Genomic DNA, 16,201 nt, shown 5'->3' on the forward strand with positions numbered 1-16,201 from the left:
AAATTTCCGCACTACTTTCCTCCGTTTATATTATAGTGATGATTCGGCTTCAGTAAGGACCATTACATATTCTTGCAAATGCTAACAATCGCACTCGATGACAGCGGAACAAGACAAAAGTTTTACTCTTTTGACCGTTTTCCAAAACTCTATTGGTGGAACCCAACCTGTGCCGCAATTAAAAAAAGAAAGAAAATATTAGCAAAATTATACGCCAGATATCCTATGCCGGATACCTGGCGAGAACTAAAGAATGCCCAGGCGATAGCGAAAAAAACATATATCAAAGCTAAACGTCAGACATGGAAATCATATTGTCAGTCTCTTGACCTTAACGTGCCAATTAGTATAATTTGGCGGAAATTCAATTCTCTCCGACATCCCCATGTTTCCCATCCACGTCCAATTGATACTTCCTGGGAATCAGATTTTATGGATCTTCTCACCCCCCCCCCATCCGTCCCTATGCCTTCCCCCTTTTATGACCGTGAACCTACCGAATTTACTGATGACTTCCCAGCTATTTCAGTTAAAGAACTAAAAAATATCCTTGATAAAATCAAATCCACGGCACCTGGCTACGATGGTATTACCTATGAAATTCTAAAGCACTTACCAGTTCAAGGGCTCGAAATTCTTGCTGCGATGTATAATTATGTATATCGCAGAGGAAAAATACCACGTGGCTGGACCCAACATATTGTGATACCTATTTTAAAACCAAACAAACCAACCATGCAAGCCTCTTCATATCGACCTATAGTTTTGATACCAGTTATGGCTAAACTATTCGAACGTACCCTCCAACATAGAATCGTTTGGACACTAGAAAAACGCCAATTTTTCCCATCCACACAATTAGGATTTCGCATCGGTCTTGGTAGTCAGGATGCTATTGCTACACTCACTGTTGCTATTCAAAATAGCCAACTCCTGAGACAATTTTGCTTCAGCTTATTTGTTGACATCGCTAAAGCATATGACTCCGTTGACATTTCAATATTATGCAATCTTCTTGATTCAATAAACATTCACCCGATTGTGGCTAAAATAGCTTGGAATCTATATCAGGAACGTATTCTGGTCTTCTGGTTTCATAATGATGTGAAGGGCCCGAGACTGGTTCGGAGCGGAATACCACAGGGCTCCCCTCTGAGTCCCCTCCTATTTAACATTTACACCAAATATATACATCAAATACCAAGGGCCACTCACAACATCATTCAATATGCTGACGATTTTTGTTTTTATCAAAGTACATCAGACACCACACAAGGAATTTTAGAATTGCGCAACCTGATTCATACTCTACGTGTTCAATTATTATCTCGCGGTTTATCTTTTTCTGCCGAGAAATCAAAAATTATAATATTTAACCCTTATACATCAAACCGACACCCTAACAATCTGACACATATACTACAGATTCCGGTAGTATCTTCCTGTACTTACCTGGGGGTTTCCTTTGATAGAAAATTGATTGGAAAGTCCATATTAACAAACTGCTAGCAAAAGGAAAACAAATAATCAATATTCTAAAAGGTTTGGCGAACACGAAATGGGGTGGACACCCCTCCATTATGACTTTGTTCTACAAAAATTGCTTTCGCTCTTTATTCGAGTATTCGGCACCCGTTTATGGTGGGACGATTGATACTTGGACCGATAAAATAGACATTTTACAGAGACAGGCACTCCGTGTTTGTCTAGGATTAATGAAATCTAGTCCAAATATTAGTGTCTACAACGAGAGCGCTGAACAGGCCCTTTCATTTAGACGCCAGTATTCTACTACGAAATTTCTATTTAAAATATGGGAAAGACACAACCATCCTTTCAATAAAGCATTTGCAATACAACGAAAACTGGGTGAAACTTTACCCTTGGATAGATCATGTTCTAGATATTATTTTTTGTATTGTTACAACATAGATAGAGAAGCATATCACTTAAGTTACACTATAGAAAATCCCTTGATTTACACTTTGAGGATTCCTACCGAGTCACCTGTCAATGTCAATTATGTTGATTTCAGTCGACATGAATATTATAAAGAAATTTGGCCAGACTATGACTTCATATACACTGACGGATCAAAAGATGACGAACATGTCGGCTGCGCATTCTACGCACCCTGCCAAAACATAGTCAGACAATTCTCCTTACCGCAAGACATGTCCATATTTTCGGCAGAATGTTATGCCATACACTAGGCATTGCTCTATGCCCTTGGAGCGGGATTTAAAAAAACTCTAATTCTAACTGACGCAATGAGTGTTTTATTTACACTCGATCGTTGTGGAAAAGATGCATACCGCATGCCCATTCTCCCGTCCCTGATCTTACAAACTACATTAAATCTCCGCCAAAATGATCAACGAGTGCAATTTACGTACGTAAAAGCTCATAGCAATCTTAATATATATCAGGATTTAGTGGACCAATACGCAAAAAAGGCAAAGAACACTCCTTTTCCTACTCCCCTTCGTTTATCCTATACTGATCTTCTACCCCGAGTTAAAATGAAACTTAATTCCCAATGGGAAGCTCGGGCACTTAATCAAATTGCAAATACGACCACTTATAAATGGTACGCAGAAAAAGTAGTCAGTCGACCCTGGTTTCATAAACTGAAACTTCCTCGTGAAGTGATAACTTCCACACTTCGCCTACGAACGGGACACGTTTGCACAAACGAACACCTAGCAAGACTGCATCAAAATCCCTCCCCTGCTTGTGATTGCGGAGAAAACAAACAAACGCCAGTTCATCTCTTCTTCCATTGCCCGTTAAGAAGCAAATACAGACACGCTCTTTTAACTGTTTACACAGAGCCAAAATACCATTTCCCATATCCATACCATTCCTATTATCGTCTCCTTCACCGCGTACGATGTGGATATTATATAGTTTTGCCAGACAGAATGGTATTCAATTTTGAAATTTGTGTGTATGATCAAGCTTCTGATCAGTACTAAAATACAGTGAAGTGTAATATTACAATATCTTTACGACCACAACTTACTATGACTTCGATTCAATGGTACTTCTGCTCACAAGTGTACTACATCGCAGACCTTTGACCAAAACTGCCATATACCCGGCGGTAAGGGTCACGAAGAAGAAGAAGAAGAATGATAGTAATATTTCATACTTGTAAGATATTGCCATAAAATACTAAAATTAAAATATATTAAAATTTAAAGGCATTAATGTTATTATTTTTAAGATATTATTTTACGTCACCTTGTAAATTCAATCTGCATTATGAACTACGAACTTCCTGCAATGGCGGAGAATTTGATGATTTACCGCGCGAAGTTTTTGAAGAATTTGTGAGTTCGTGCATTTCGGCAATAGAGTACGTCTGTGTATTTCCATAAGGCGAGGAGATTCAAAAAGGGAAAACTGTTGATATACGCGTGATAGTTTTGTGACATATTCCAAAATGTATATGAAAGAAATGGTAATAGAAGGTTTTAAATCTTACGGCCAAAGAACTGTAATCGATGGTTTTGATCCTGAATTTAATGCTATCACTGGATTAAATGGGAGTGGAAAATCGAATATTTTGGATGCAATTTGTTTCCTGCTAGGTATAACGAACCTATCAAATGTAAGTATATCGATGAAGTTACTTAGTATTGATCACAATAGTCCTGCATTTATTTTATATTTTATTTAAATTATTTTAGCTACTGTCACGTCATTCCATGAACGAAATTGCACCATTTGAAATTATTCGGAAGATAAATAATTAGAAACTGTCAGAATATTTTTGAAATCGGGAATACGTTTCTGAAATAGAAGGGGGCAGACATAGAAGGTTTTCTAGGTTCCCAATAGAAGGGGGCAGACATAGAAGGTTTTCTAGGTTCCCCTCCCGCACAATGAACCAAAGATTTTCTTGAACATGTAGATTGAATATAAGTAAATGTGGTATATTAAGATTTCGGTAACACTTGACTATACCGGAGACGGATTTCTTCAAATTTACAGGAGAAAGTACTTACGCAAATCATTTTCTGTAGCGTTGTTGATGTTCGGGAATGTAGTTTTGATCCATTTTAACGCGAATGCATGTGGTTTTCTACGAAAATCTATTTCCGACGCGCTATAGCTGCTGCTACAAGCCGATGTTGTCTGTATATGCTAAATTGAACGAAAGGAGTGCTAATGGAACCTAACCTAACAGGCCTAACCTAACCTAGTAGGCATACCTCGTCCCCGTGGATGGTTTGTGGGATATAAGGAACAACAGTAAGTACTCGGTAATGTATGAAATAGACATTATTTTCGTTAGAAATTCATTATTTCACCTAAAGAAATGTTCCGCAATGCAGAATAGTACGTTAGCAATGTAAAAAATTGCGAAATAAATCATTGATAGGTGTCTCCAGTATAGTAAAGTAGTACCAAGATTTCTTAACAGAGAATCTTATACCCAGTTCAGAAAATAAAAGTGTGGGGTAAAAATTTACTATCCTTCGGACACCTCTAATTTTTTCGTTTCGTCAATTTTTGACATTCGTACTTATGTATCTGCTTCGCGGAACATTCCTGAAGGTGTATCAACGTTGTTTTGATGAAATTAATTGCAATTTTTCACATTACCAGTACGTCTTTCTGATAGGCCTTTTCGCTTGCCTGAGACGAACTAACCAAACCACGTGCCAATGGTTCGTGGGGCTAGCGCCAATGGTTCGCAATTATTTCCAATTTCTAGATCCTGATACTAACACGACACCAAATTTTAACTATGTTTCCTAACCTAACAGAACTAACCTAACCACGTGCCAATGGTTCGTGGGGCTAGCTATTCTCTGTCGGAGAATTAATTTTCAACGAACAACATGAATTTCAGCTATGAAACATTCCCACATCACACAAAACACCTTCCCGATGTTCGACAATGCTACAGGAACTTATTACGGTAAGTAGTTTCTTCTCTAAAAATATATAAATGTGTCCGAAGGATAGTAAACGAGTAACATATCGTCAGCTGATGTGCAGTGTTTCCAAACTTATGAACCGATAAATGCCTCACAAAAGATTTTTAAGCGAAAATTGAGGCTAGACTCTACTTTACGTCCTTATCTGCATGGTGATTGCTTCTTTGCGTTCGCAGTGCGCGATCGTGGTGCGGCACCTGGCATCTCTTCTGGTAAGTACCTTTTTCTTTTTACACTTTCTGTTCACGATAGCCCCACTAACCATTCACAGGGTCGAGGTATGCCTACGAGGTTAGGTTAGGTTCCATTATCACTCATTTCACCCCTAAATATGTGCTTCATCATCTAAAAAATCCTCGGTACGTTCAATTGCACATATCCGGACAACATCGGTTTTTCTCGATTTACTCCTTCAGGAAATTTTTGCTCGCTTTGGGATTTACGTTGTTCAATTCCTTATAAAATAAGCTTTCCAACGATATATGACATGTATTCCTTAGGAAAAGGACGTAAACTAGAGTGTTACCTTAAATTGGAAAAAAAAAACCTCTCACACGTCATCTTGTAAAACTACCGTGGTTGCTACACTGACAGGGTGTTACATAATCGAACGCACGGAACATTTGATTCACGTAGTTGACGGTAATTGCAGCACGAGCTATCATACAACGGAGATGATGAATGACGAAAAATACATTACTTACAGGCCAAATAAGTTGCACGATTCGAAAAAACAATTTCCCTGGCTTCAGAAAGTCCTCAAGAATGCAATTCCGTAAGTACTTTCTTGTCTTTTCTCCTGTAAATTTGAAGAAATCCGTCTCCAACTTATACAACTGTTACTAAAAGTGTTACATGTAAATGTCATGAAATGTCGGAATGTGCTACTCCTTTAGTATTGCAATTGGAAGGAGATAATGCAGATGGTGTTAGTGACAGAGTGTACTAATGTTTAATGATTTTTCGCAAGTTTTACAGGAGTATTAGAAAGTGCGGTCCCAAGTTCTGCTGCTGCTATATAGGTAACGTTTGTAGTGTGAAGGGGTTCCCTAATTAGGTTAGGCGAGTATGGTGCCCCACGTTCGTTTTGTTTTATTGCAATTTCGGTAACAGTTTCATAGATCGGAGACACATTAAAATCGGATATTTTGTGTTTTGCATGGTTTGTACTTACCAATTTTGTATTGCGGAACATAGTTCAAGCTGCCATTATGCTTTTGACATGAAAACAAACTCAATTTTTTACATTCTGAGTGCTTTTCTTTATTTCTTCCTTTGCTTCCGGAACACACAATATGGCGGGCACATCTTGACTCACGTGGGTATGCAGTGTACCGTTTCAACTTTCTGCACCAAAAGATACCTACTATCGTGTTCATCACCAGTGGAAATTATACATTATGCATGGATAGCTGACGTATAGCCCAGGTAGGTGACTGATAGCCCCACAAACCATTTCCGATAAGGTTAGGTTTGGTTACGTTAGGCAAGCATAGTAAAAGAAAAGGGGGGGGGGTTGAAACACTGACAGGAGCTTACGTCATCAAATGTACGCAGCATCCGGTTGTCGTAGGGCAATCAAATGAAAACAATCGCAATTGTGTGTCAGTGAGATATTTCTCTTGAAAAGTACATGATATCCCGGTCAAATATATTCCATGTTGAAAGAAAATACCTCGACGAACATTGTAAACCTTGGAAAAAGTAATTTCCGTAAGTAGTTTCTTGTGTAAACTTGAAGAAATGTCTCCGATGTATGAAACTGTTACCGCAATTTCATCATGCTACATATGCAATTTTACATGGTTCGTTTTCGATTTACGTCTGTTAAAACATACTGCAGAGTTTTGGCGATTATTTACTTCATGTTTCCTTGACACTGGTTTTTTACTTCCATATACTTCTATACAATCAGGGGCCCAAGTTTCATTTCATCATGCTACGAATACAATTTTTACATGGTTCGATTTCGAATTATGTCTGTTAACACATACTGTGGAGTATTAGCGATTACTTAATATTTTGTTCAATATATGCTATCGTGGTTTGGTTAGGCAGGTTAGGTTTGGTTCCCTTAGCATTAAAATAAAGTCCCTAAATGCATTCTACTAAGGTTCTGATTTACTTCTACATTCATTCCCACGCTTCTACGATATTTACTGTTGTTTGTCGACGGAGAATATCTTGTCCATGAGAAGTGCGTAAGGTAATTTTCAAGTTGTTTTTTCAACATAACACTTTTTCGAGTCCAAACAGCGTTCATTACTTTAAGAAAGGTTCAAATTCCGTGTGACAATGGTTTCCAAAATTCTACGATAATTAGTATTTGTGCTAGGAGAAATCGTAAAACAATCTGAACTGTTCAAGAGTTATGCCGGAACAAACACACACACATACATACACACATATATACACAAATACATCCATTTTTATATATATAGAGATAGGTAAATACTGCTGTATTGTCTATTCCAAGTACTGTATTAATTGTACTTAATATACTACATAGTAATGCGTTATAAATAACCTGATATGACAGAAAAATATATAATGCAAAATGTGAATTTGTAACTAATCGCAGGAAGTGAATTTTACACTTAAGATACAATTCAGAAAATGTCGACTATGAAATACTCTAAGCATAGAAGGAGAATTTGATTTGATTTGATTTAGTTTATTTTACTTCGCGTTTTGTGCCTCTTGGCTAATTTGCGAAGATGGAGATGAGTGATGAAATTGATGAATGGACATTCACAAACAACCAAGCCCGACCGGGATTCGAACCCGGGACCCTTGGCGTCGCAGCGTGATGTGCTAACCACTCGGCCACAGGGTCGGGCAGAAGGAGAATTTGTTGCAGTAGGCACCAAATTATATTTTCACTGTCTATGGCTCTGTGTGTAAAACAGTAATTGTATCACTCATACGAACAAACCAGTTTTGGTAAAGACAACTGCAGCACGAATATTTGGTGTGCCCCACTGGTGTACACAGGGTGAGAGAACTGATGTTGCTGCAGCTCCTGAAATTTTGAGAAAATCATTATTTTCAAATGAAAGCAGTAAGGAACTCAGGAAAAGGTAAAATGATAAAAGCAAACTCCCCTTAAAACTACTCCGATTACCATTTTTGTCTTTGAACAACTTTTAAAACTAAGATAAAAGAATAATATTTATAAAATATTTTTTTCTCCCAGAACGCAGCTATGTAATATGTAGCTTTACAATTCCAGCCCCCTAAAAAAAAAAAAAGAATAAATAAATTTTAAAAAAAAAACTTGCATGCGCCAGTGGTGTACTCAGTTAGATTTTTCTATCTTATCATTAAGTTGTGGGCTTTTTAACATTTATTCCCCATCCAAAAACAGTGTTTATACATAAATTATTTTCTGACATTTCAATTGATTGGTTAGATATTTATGAAAATAATTTTCGGGGGGAGGTGGAGACTTATGGTGAATGAATTTTGGGGAGACTGCATCCAGTGTCTTGGGGGGGGATGGGCACCCCTGTAGATATGAACAAGGTTTTTATATTGGAGACAGCTTGTACCAATCATTTATTTCATATCTGGCCTCCATGGCAGAGTGGTTAGCACAGCATGTTTTGATGCTACAGGTCCCAGGTTTCGAATATTGGCCTGGGCACAAGTGATCTTTGTGAGTGTCCCTTCATCAATTTCATCATATCATCATTCATCCTCAGCCAAATGTGGCAGAAATGCGAAATTATACAAATTGAATCAATCATTTAATGATTTCTTTCATAGGTTAGAGCTGGATCACTTCAAGAACTTGTGTACAAGAGTGGTCAAGCAGGTGTGTCCAAGGCCACTGTGACCATAAAATTCGATAACAGAGACAGAAATCAAAGTCCATTAGGATATGAACAATATGAAGAAATTTCAATCACAAGACAGGTAGGCACTAATTTTCATATATAAGTTTTGGATGTGAATTAATAAATTATTTATGGGAATATGTGTTTGAGATGGGTCAATATCAAAAGTTTTAGAATTGCAGTAAAAGGTAGTTAAATGTAAAGGTGAATAATTTATCTTTTACTCCATAGAAGTTCGTGTGTATTAATTTCGAAGTTCAGTTAAATGTTATTTCAATTGCAAGGGGGAAATGTTGTCATGTCCTTCATAGCACATTCCTAAAGGTTTGTTAAAAAAAATAGCTTTATTTCTCGTTTATGCCTTTTCTTTAATTTATGAAAATCAAAATATTTCCTATAAATTCATGTTTTTTCTACATGAACTACAAGTAGCAATATGAATAAAATTCAAAATTTTAAATTATTTCTTAATGTTTAAGATTTTTAATATGTATTTTACAGGGTGTCTAACAGTCTGGAAAAGTCAGGGAATTTACTTTTGCTGCAAAAATCATGTAAATGTCAGAGAAATTCTGGAAAAATATTCATGTATTTGTAGGAATGCAGTAAAGTAGGTTTTTGAACAGACAAATTACAACTCCCTAAGCTTCTTCAGTTTGATATACTGTGTATTACCAGTAGTTTGACATTTTATATTAAATAACTGGGAAAAGGGCTTATGTTTTTAACTCTTTACCATGTAGAAATTTACTCCAATAAGTTTTTGGTATTTATTTTTACCAATTTTCTTGTTGACATTTTTTGAGGATTCTTTGTTAATTGTTAGTCAATAGGTGACAAGTGTCACAGTAAAGCTCGCTCCTGAGACACACATACTTGCTTCCCTTCCCCTGCCTCAACATCCATTTACTGTTGAGTGTCTTTTCTTGCTTTTATTACATTTACATTTGAAGAGAATATTCTAAAACTTTCTTAAGTGTGTATGTGTTTTGCTAAAATATTGTGACCTTCCAGACGTATTTCTGTATTCTGATTACCCTAATGAGTTGAAGTGAAAAAGAAAGGTAAAAGTACCCCTGTGCATGTGCCATGAAGGCATATGGGGTGATGTGGAGGTAGATATTCTTGATCTCGGCCATAGTCGGGATGATGCAGTCATCAAGCCCGGCTGTCTTTACCCCTTAGGGTTGCTCCCAGGTACCCATTGATACGAGGATGGGTGGTTCTCAGAGCCGAGTAGAAACAGGGAATTGACTGGAAAATTTCCTGGTCCAGATCACCTGCCCAGGATTTGAACCTGGGTCTTCCGCATGGCAGCCAGATGCTCTACCAACTGAGCTAACGTTGTTTCCTAATGGTTTGGTCTGGACTGAAAAGTCAGGGAATTTTATTTTTATGAAATTCAGGGTGGCTACTCACCGGGAATTCTGGGAATTATATGTGAATTTTTGGCTCTGGGAATTGTGTGTGAATTCTGCAGAGGTGAAAAAATGCAATTTTTATTTTTTCAAAGCTCATTGCATTTGTACATATTTATAAATACCCTGAGGTAAGTTCTACAGTTTAACTTTTATTTTTATCGAGGAAGGAAAGAAAGAATTATTAAACAGAATTATCTCAGTAAGTTTACTTTTGTCATTTGCAAAACAATCTATCTGACAGACGGAAGATTATTGCAAGATAAAGATATCTTGAAGTTGATTAGGTAAATTTGAGTTCGAAATTCTTATACAATAAACCATTTTTTTAGATTAGTATATCCCGTAACATTTGTGACTTCTGTTTGTAGATGTATGTGAAGTGGTAAATCTAAACTCCGCACTTTAAATTAAATATTGTAAATATGTATACTGTTTAATTGAATTGAGTTAGGAATTTTTTGGATACGTTGGATTCACAGAGACTTTTTATAATGTTAATATATTTGTGTGTATATATGTGTGGGTGGTGAAAGACAGAGAAAACATCTTGTACCCTTAAATTTTTGGAAAGTCCTCCTTGAAAACTGGGAATTATACATGAATTTTATCATGGCCTTAGAGTGGCCACCCTGAAATTGTACACCCTCTGATTTAATATACCCACTCCCTCTATGGTGCAAACAGCCCTTGCCAAAATGAGTGAGGCTTTCTACTGAGTGATGTGTGGTCCATTCATGGTTCCATCCCTGCTGCTTTCCGACTTTTCAGACGAGACTGTGTAAACAACAACTGTTGAATCTTTCACAGGGAATAAAACCTGGAACCACTTATACAAAGGCAAGAGGGCTGTGCGGGAGCTCTATATATTTAATCTAATTACTTAAAATATTCACTTTTAAATAATTTTCTTACAGGTTGTCATAGGAGGAAGAAACAAATACCTTATCAATGGTACCAATGTACAGGCTAATAGAGTTCAGGATCTTTTTCGTTCAGTTCAACTGAATGTAAATAATCCTCATTTCCTTATCATGCAAGGCCACATAACTAAAGTGATTAATATGAAACCACCAGAGGTAAGTTGCATTTATAGTAAATTTAGAGTTTAGTAAATAATTAGTCAATATATGTAAGGTGAAATATAGTATGAATGAGTTGGTGTGAAATTTTAACCAATATGTATGTAAATTTTTAGTTACTATTTTGTCAGTTCAATTTTAGATGGCATACAGTGCAGAATCTGCATGATTTGTTTTGTTTTTAAGTCCACTTTATGCTCAGGCTATTCAGGACTGGACCTACACTTTAATGTAGGGTTTGAACCACATGCAATACCCAGACAGGGGCTAGGGGGGTTCATCCCCCTTGTCATTAGGTAAACCTTTTTTTTGTATAATTTGTTTACAGTGAAAAGTGAAAATCCAGACAGAAGCTATTACATTCTTTCATCTTGTTTATGAGCCGAAGTCTAGGTAGAAGATTCTCTAGACTTTAGAAAGGTCTTTTTTAAGGGAACTTCTTTATCTGTACCTTAGCTGCCCCTTCCACATCTGCATCAAGGTCAACAGCTCCCAATTTTTGGCAACGAAGGGGAGTTTGTTTTATTGATTCGGGTAAGGTGGAATGTACTTTAGGCACTACAATTTAATATTGTGTATTTTTTCTTGTATGATAGGGTATAAATATCTGTATCATCAAAAGTAATATGGATTGTGTAGTAAGGGATAATGTCAGTAGTAGTCAATTAACACTTCAAGAGATGTTGTAAAAAACTGTAGTATTTATATATTTCTAAATTTTTACATTAACTTGATGACCCCCCCACATGTAATTTACCTTCATTTAATACTGTCGAAATTGGGCTTTGTCTGCAAAGGCCCCCCCTGGAGATCAATTCTAGCTATGGGCCTGAAGGTGCCTCCACTGAGGATTGAATCCAGGAACCCACTGAATGTTTTATTCATCTTAATGAATCTACATAGCTGCTGAATGTTACATTCATCTTAATGAATCTACATAGCCACTGAATGTTACATTCATCTTAATGCATCTACATAGCTGCTGAATATTACATTCATCTTAGTGAATCTACAGCTGCTGAATGTTACATTCATCTTAATGAATCTACATAGCTGCTGAATGTTACATTCATCTTAATGAATCTACATAACCATGTACCTGTGCAAGATTTTGCCTCTCAAAAAAGGGAGGAGCAGTGATGTGTCTATGAGTGTCTACATCTGGTATATGTAATTGATACATAGATTACACTGACTTGTTGTTTACATATATAAACAGTGTAAACTGCACACAAAATTAATTTATAATTCTGTTTTGAAGGGGTAAAATTAAATCTTAATGATTCGTATCCAGCTGAAAAGAATTCTATGTACAACACAAATTAATTAATGCAAAGCATAGACAGTTCGTGCAGAAAATGTTATCTGCACATTGGTCAATTCATGGTCAAGATTTACCTCTTGCAGTGGGGTTATTTGCAGTTGATTAATTCTGTCTGTAAGAGGAATGTATATGAAACAGACCTAGTGTTGAATATTTTAATTGGTTAATTGTTTACTGAATCTGCATAAGTTGGCCAGTTGAATAAAAATAATATATTTTACAGGTAAGAGTGAAAGAACCTTTTTTTCTACAGTGTTCATAACATTGCTTGGTTTGTAAGATAATAAAAATATCACAGAAAAGTGTGATTTTGAGATTTATAGGTTCTAAATGGAAGAAATGCAAGAAAACCATGTGAAAGCTCATGATTGTAACCATGCCATGGAGGAAGTTTGAGTTAATGTACATATAAGGCCAGCCACAGACCGGATCTGACACAATGAGCCATTTTTTTTGCAAATGGACTCTGGGAACATTTAACATGGGGCTCTTATGAGCTGCCGTACACTGGACGAAACATTTGACTCGAGTCACGTTGCAACAGTTTGCAACAAAACAGTGAAGGTCTCAGGAATTTGGTCTTGGAGGAGCATGATGTGACAAAACTCTCTGCTCATGTGCGAATCCTTTCTTCTCAGCACACCACCTGCATGTGACTCATCACTGTATTGTTTGACAGCACATATTATATGTAAGTTTGACAGTGCGGTCAAGGTTAAAAATGGATCTTGATCCAGAACAGCTAATCGTTCTTGTGCGAGCGAAGCCTCCTCTGTACGATTATGACTGAGCCCAATAATAAGGACCAAAATTGATGCGCTATGGAATGAAGTAGCACAGGAGATGAATTATATTACAAATACGTTACGTGATAGGCTTATTAAAAATTACCTTGTAATGTACAAAACATATCGTAAATTGTACAAGAAAAACAATCTTCAGGTCAGTTTGATATTTATTGCTCAAATAACTATGTGGTTGCAGTATGTGAATTAAACTTTTTCCTTTTTTTTGGGGAGCAGTGTTTAAAGTGAGACGGAATGCACCGGAACTCCATTCTGGCAAAACTCGGTTCCTGCTGTGACATTGGACATCCATTTTATTATTTAATTCACCATACAAGAGTCCATTCTTTGTTACATTAATTCTTGTAAAGAATAGATGAAAGGAATAAACGAAAGTTCTTTTACTAAAATTGTCTCCTGTCTGTGGAAATGTAGAAAAAAATAATATATTGTGGTGAGTGCTATTCGTTTAAGGTGCAAATGAGAACCAAATTTCCTGAGATGACAGATGTGATAGCTCTTGTGTTTATACATTTACTTTGGATGCAATAATAATAATAATAATCAGTACTTTTTTCAGGTGGTACGCAACAGCACGCCATACCTGTAACCTTTATATGTGAGAATGAAACTAAAAATATTTTATTTTAACAAAAGAAGTACGAGGTGGGACAAAAAAACCCAGATTGATTGCATAAGTGAAAAACAAAAAGGAGTTGGCAACAATAGTTTTGGTGACGTCATGCGACACCCCTAGTCTATCTGTGCTGCAAGTTTGGACTAACCCGGTCTCGCCTGTTGGGAGTATTGCATCATTGATTGAACACCTGCAACCATGTTCTGCCAAATAAAATGTCTAGTGTGAAAAGTGAACAAAGAATCAACATCAAATTCCTTGTGAAACTTACTTTCAGGGTCATAGGTAAAAATCCATGTCTCATCGCAAGTAACAACAGATTCCAACAAACTTGGCTCATTTCTAAGGTGTTGTAACATGCCCTCACTCAAGTCTACGACACAGTTTTTTGTCATCTGACAGAACTTTTGGTACAACTCTTGCACAAATCTTCCGCATGTTCAATTCCTCTGTTAAAATGCATCGAACAGCTTCCCTATCCAAGTTAAATAACTCAGCCACTGCACGAAAACTCAATCTTCGGTCACCTCATATCACTTCAAGAACTCTTGCAATATTTTGTTCCATAATCGCAGTTCGTGGGCACCCTGTACGTTCATTGTCATCCACACTTTCCCTTCCCTCTGAAAACCGTTCATGCCATTCAAGCACGCGTGTCCTAGACAAAGTATCATCTCCAAAAGCCTCACTTAACATTTGGAATGTTTCTGTTGCCGATTTCTTAAGTTTCACAAGAAATTTGATGTTGATTCTTTGTTCACTTTTCACTAGACATTTTTTCGGCAGAACACTGTTTCAGGTGCTCACTCATGACGTAATACTCCCAACTGACGAGACCGGGTGAGCCCAAACTTGCAGCACAGATAGAGTAGGGTGTCACATTACGTCAGCAAAACTGTTGTTGCTAGCTCCTTTTTGTTTTTCACTCATGCAATCAATCTGTTTTTTTTTTGTGTCACACCTCGTATGTATATAATATATGTGTGTGTGTGTGTGTGAGAGAGAGATTACATGTATGCATGATAATTTATGACCGACAATATTTAGAGCAGTTCTTATAACAAATAAGAACAACAAAGCAACTTGTTCTTTCCAGGAAAAAGCACTGATAACAATAATTAATATTTGTTTCATTTTGTCTGAAGGAAAGTGACACTTTGTGTCCGTCGTGTTGCATTGCATCGTGTTGTGTCGTGACTTGTCGTGTCAGATTTGGTGTGCGGCTGGCCTAATGAACACAATTAATGTAAATATTAATGAATTGAAGAATAATCTCTGTAACAATAGTGAAGTTTGGTGCCTGATCATGTCAAGTTTTTGATTTTCAATCTTGCTACCAAAGTTCACAGGTTCAAGGCATGGGATGTTCTTTGTGAATGCACCTTCATCAATCTCATCTAACAATCATTTAGGCAAAACCAGGGAAATTGATCCCAGTGTGTGAGGGTTAACAACCAACTATTTTGGATGTTACCCATTGCATAGTTTAGGTTGCTGGTTATAACTCCATTGCCTTTCAAAATAAGTAGGACTGAGCCGATACCAATTTCGATGTATCGATATCAGCCGATACCAGTGGTATTGGTTGGAATAAATTTACCAATACCTGCCAATACTTTTCCGGCATTTTGATCTTTCACGGGCTCCTCAAAAATGCTGTGACACACTTTCCTGGAGTCTAATTATCCTGAACTTGTGTAAAATTTGAAGCATGTTTTTTATTTGCACAAGGTTTTTGTAAAAAAGAAACAAAACAGTTTAATTTGTGATAGCATTAAATTTAATATTCTTGTGTATTTCACAATTTTTTTGAAGCAAAAATCCTGGAATGGAATACTTACACACTGTTTTGAACAACATTTTATTCTTACTATTTTTAAGCATCGGTATCAGTTCAATTTAGTATCGGCTCAGCCCTAAAAGTAAGTAAATAATGTAAGTAAATTACAATTTCTGTTTAGGCTGTGAGACCATATCTTTTGCATCAAATTGTAATTCTTTTATTATTGTTTGGTATATATATTGGCATATAATTTCCTGCAGATCCTTTCTATGATAGAAGAAGCAGCAGGAACCAGAATGTATGAAGCCAAAAAGCAACAGGCTCAGAGGACAATTGAGAAAAAGGAATCTAAGCTGAAAGAAATAAATGATGTAAGTTCTC

The 16,201-nt window shown here is 36.6% G+C and overlaps 1 protein-coding gene across 1 annotated transcript in view; it reads left to right on the forward strand.

Annotated features, from left to right (window-relative positions):
• Positions 1-3,184: 3,184 nt before the first annotated feature.
• The window catches only part of SMC2 (structural maintenance of chromosomes 2), an 88,278-nt gene continuing 75,261 nt past the window's right edge, over positions 3,185-16,201 (forward strand). Inside the window, exons 1-4 of the mRNA XM_083131395.1 lie at positions 3,185-3,616; positions 8,721-8,870; positions 11,127-11,288; positions 16,081-16,191. Coding sequence (XP_082987521.1) covers positions 3,449-3,616; positions 8,721-8,870; positions 11,127-11,288; positions 16,081-16,191 — 591 coding nt within the window. The 5' untranslated portion in view covers positions 3,185-3,448. The remainder of the gene's footprint in view (positions 3,617-8,720; positions 8,871-11,126; positions 11,289-16,080; positions 16,192-16,201) is intronic.

The sequence above is a fragment of the Lepisma saccharinum genome, chromosome 1 (genome assembly GCF_977018435.1).
Source record: "Lepisma saccharinum chromosome 1, izLepSacc3.1, whole genome shotgun sequence".
NCBI lineage: Eukaryota > Metazoa > Arthropoda > Insecta > Zygentoma > Lepismatidae > Lepisma > Lepisma saccharinum.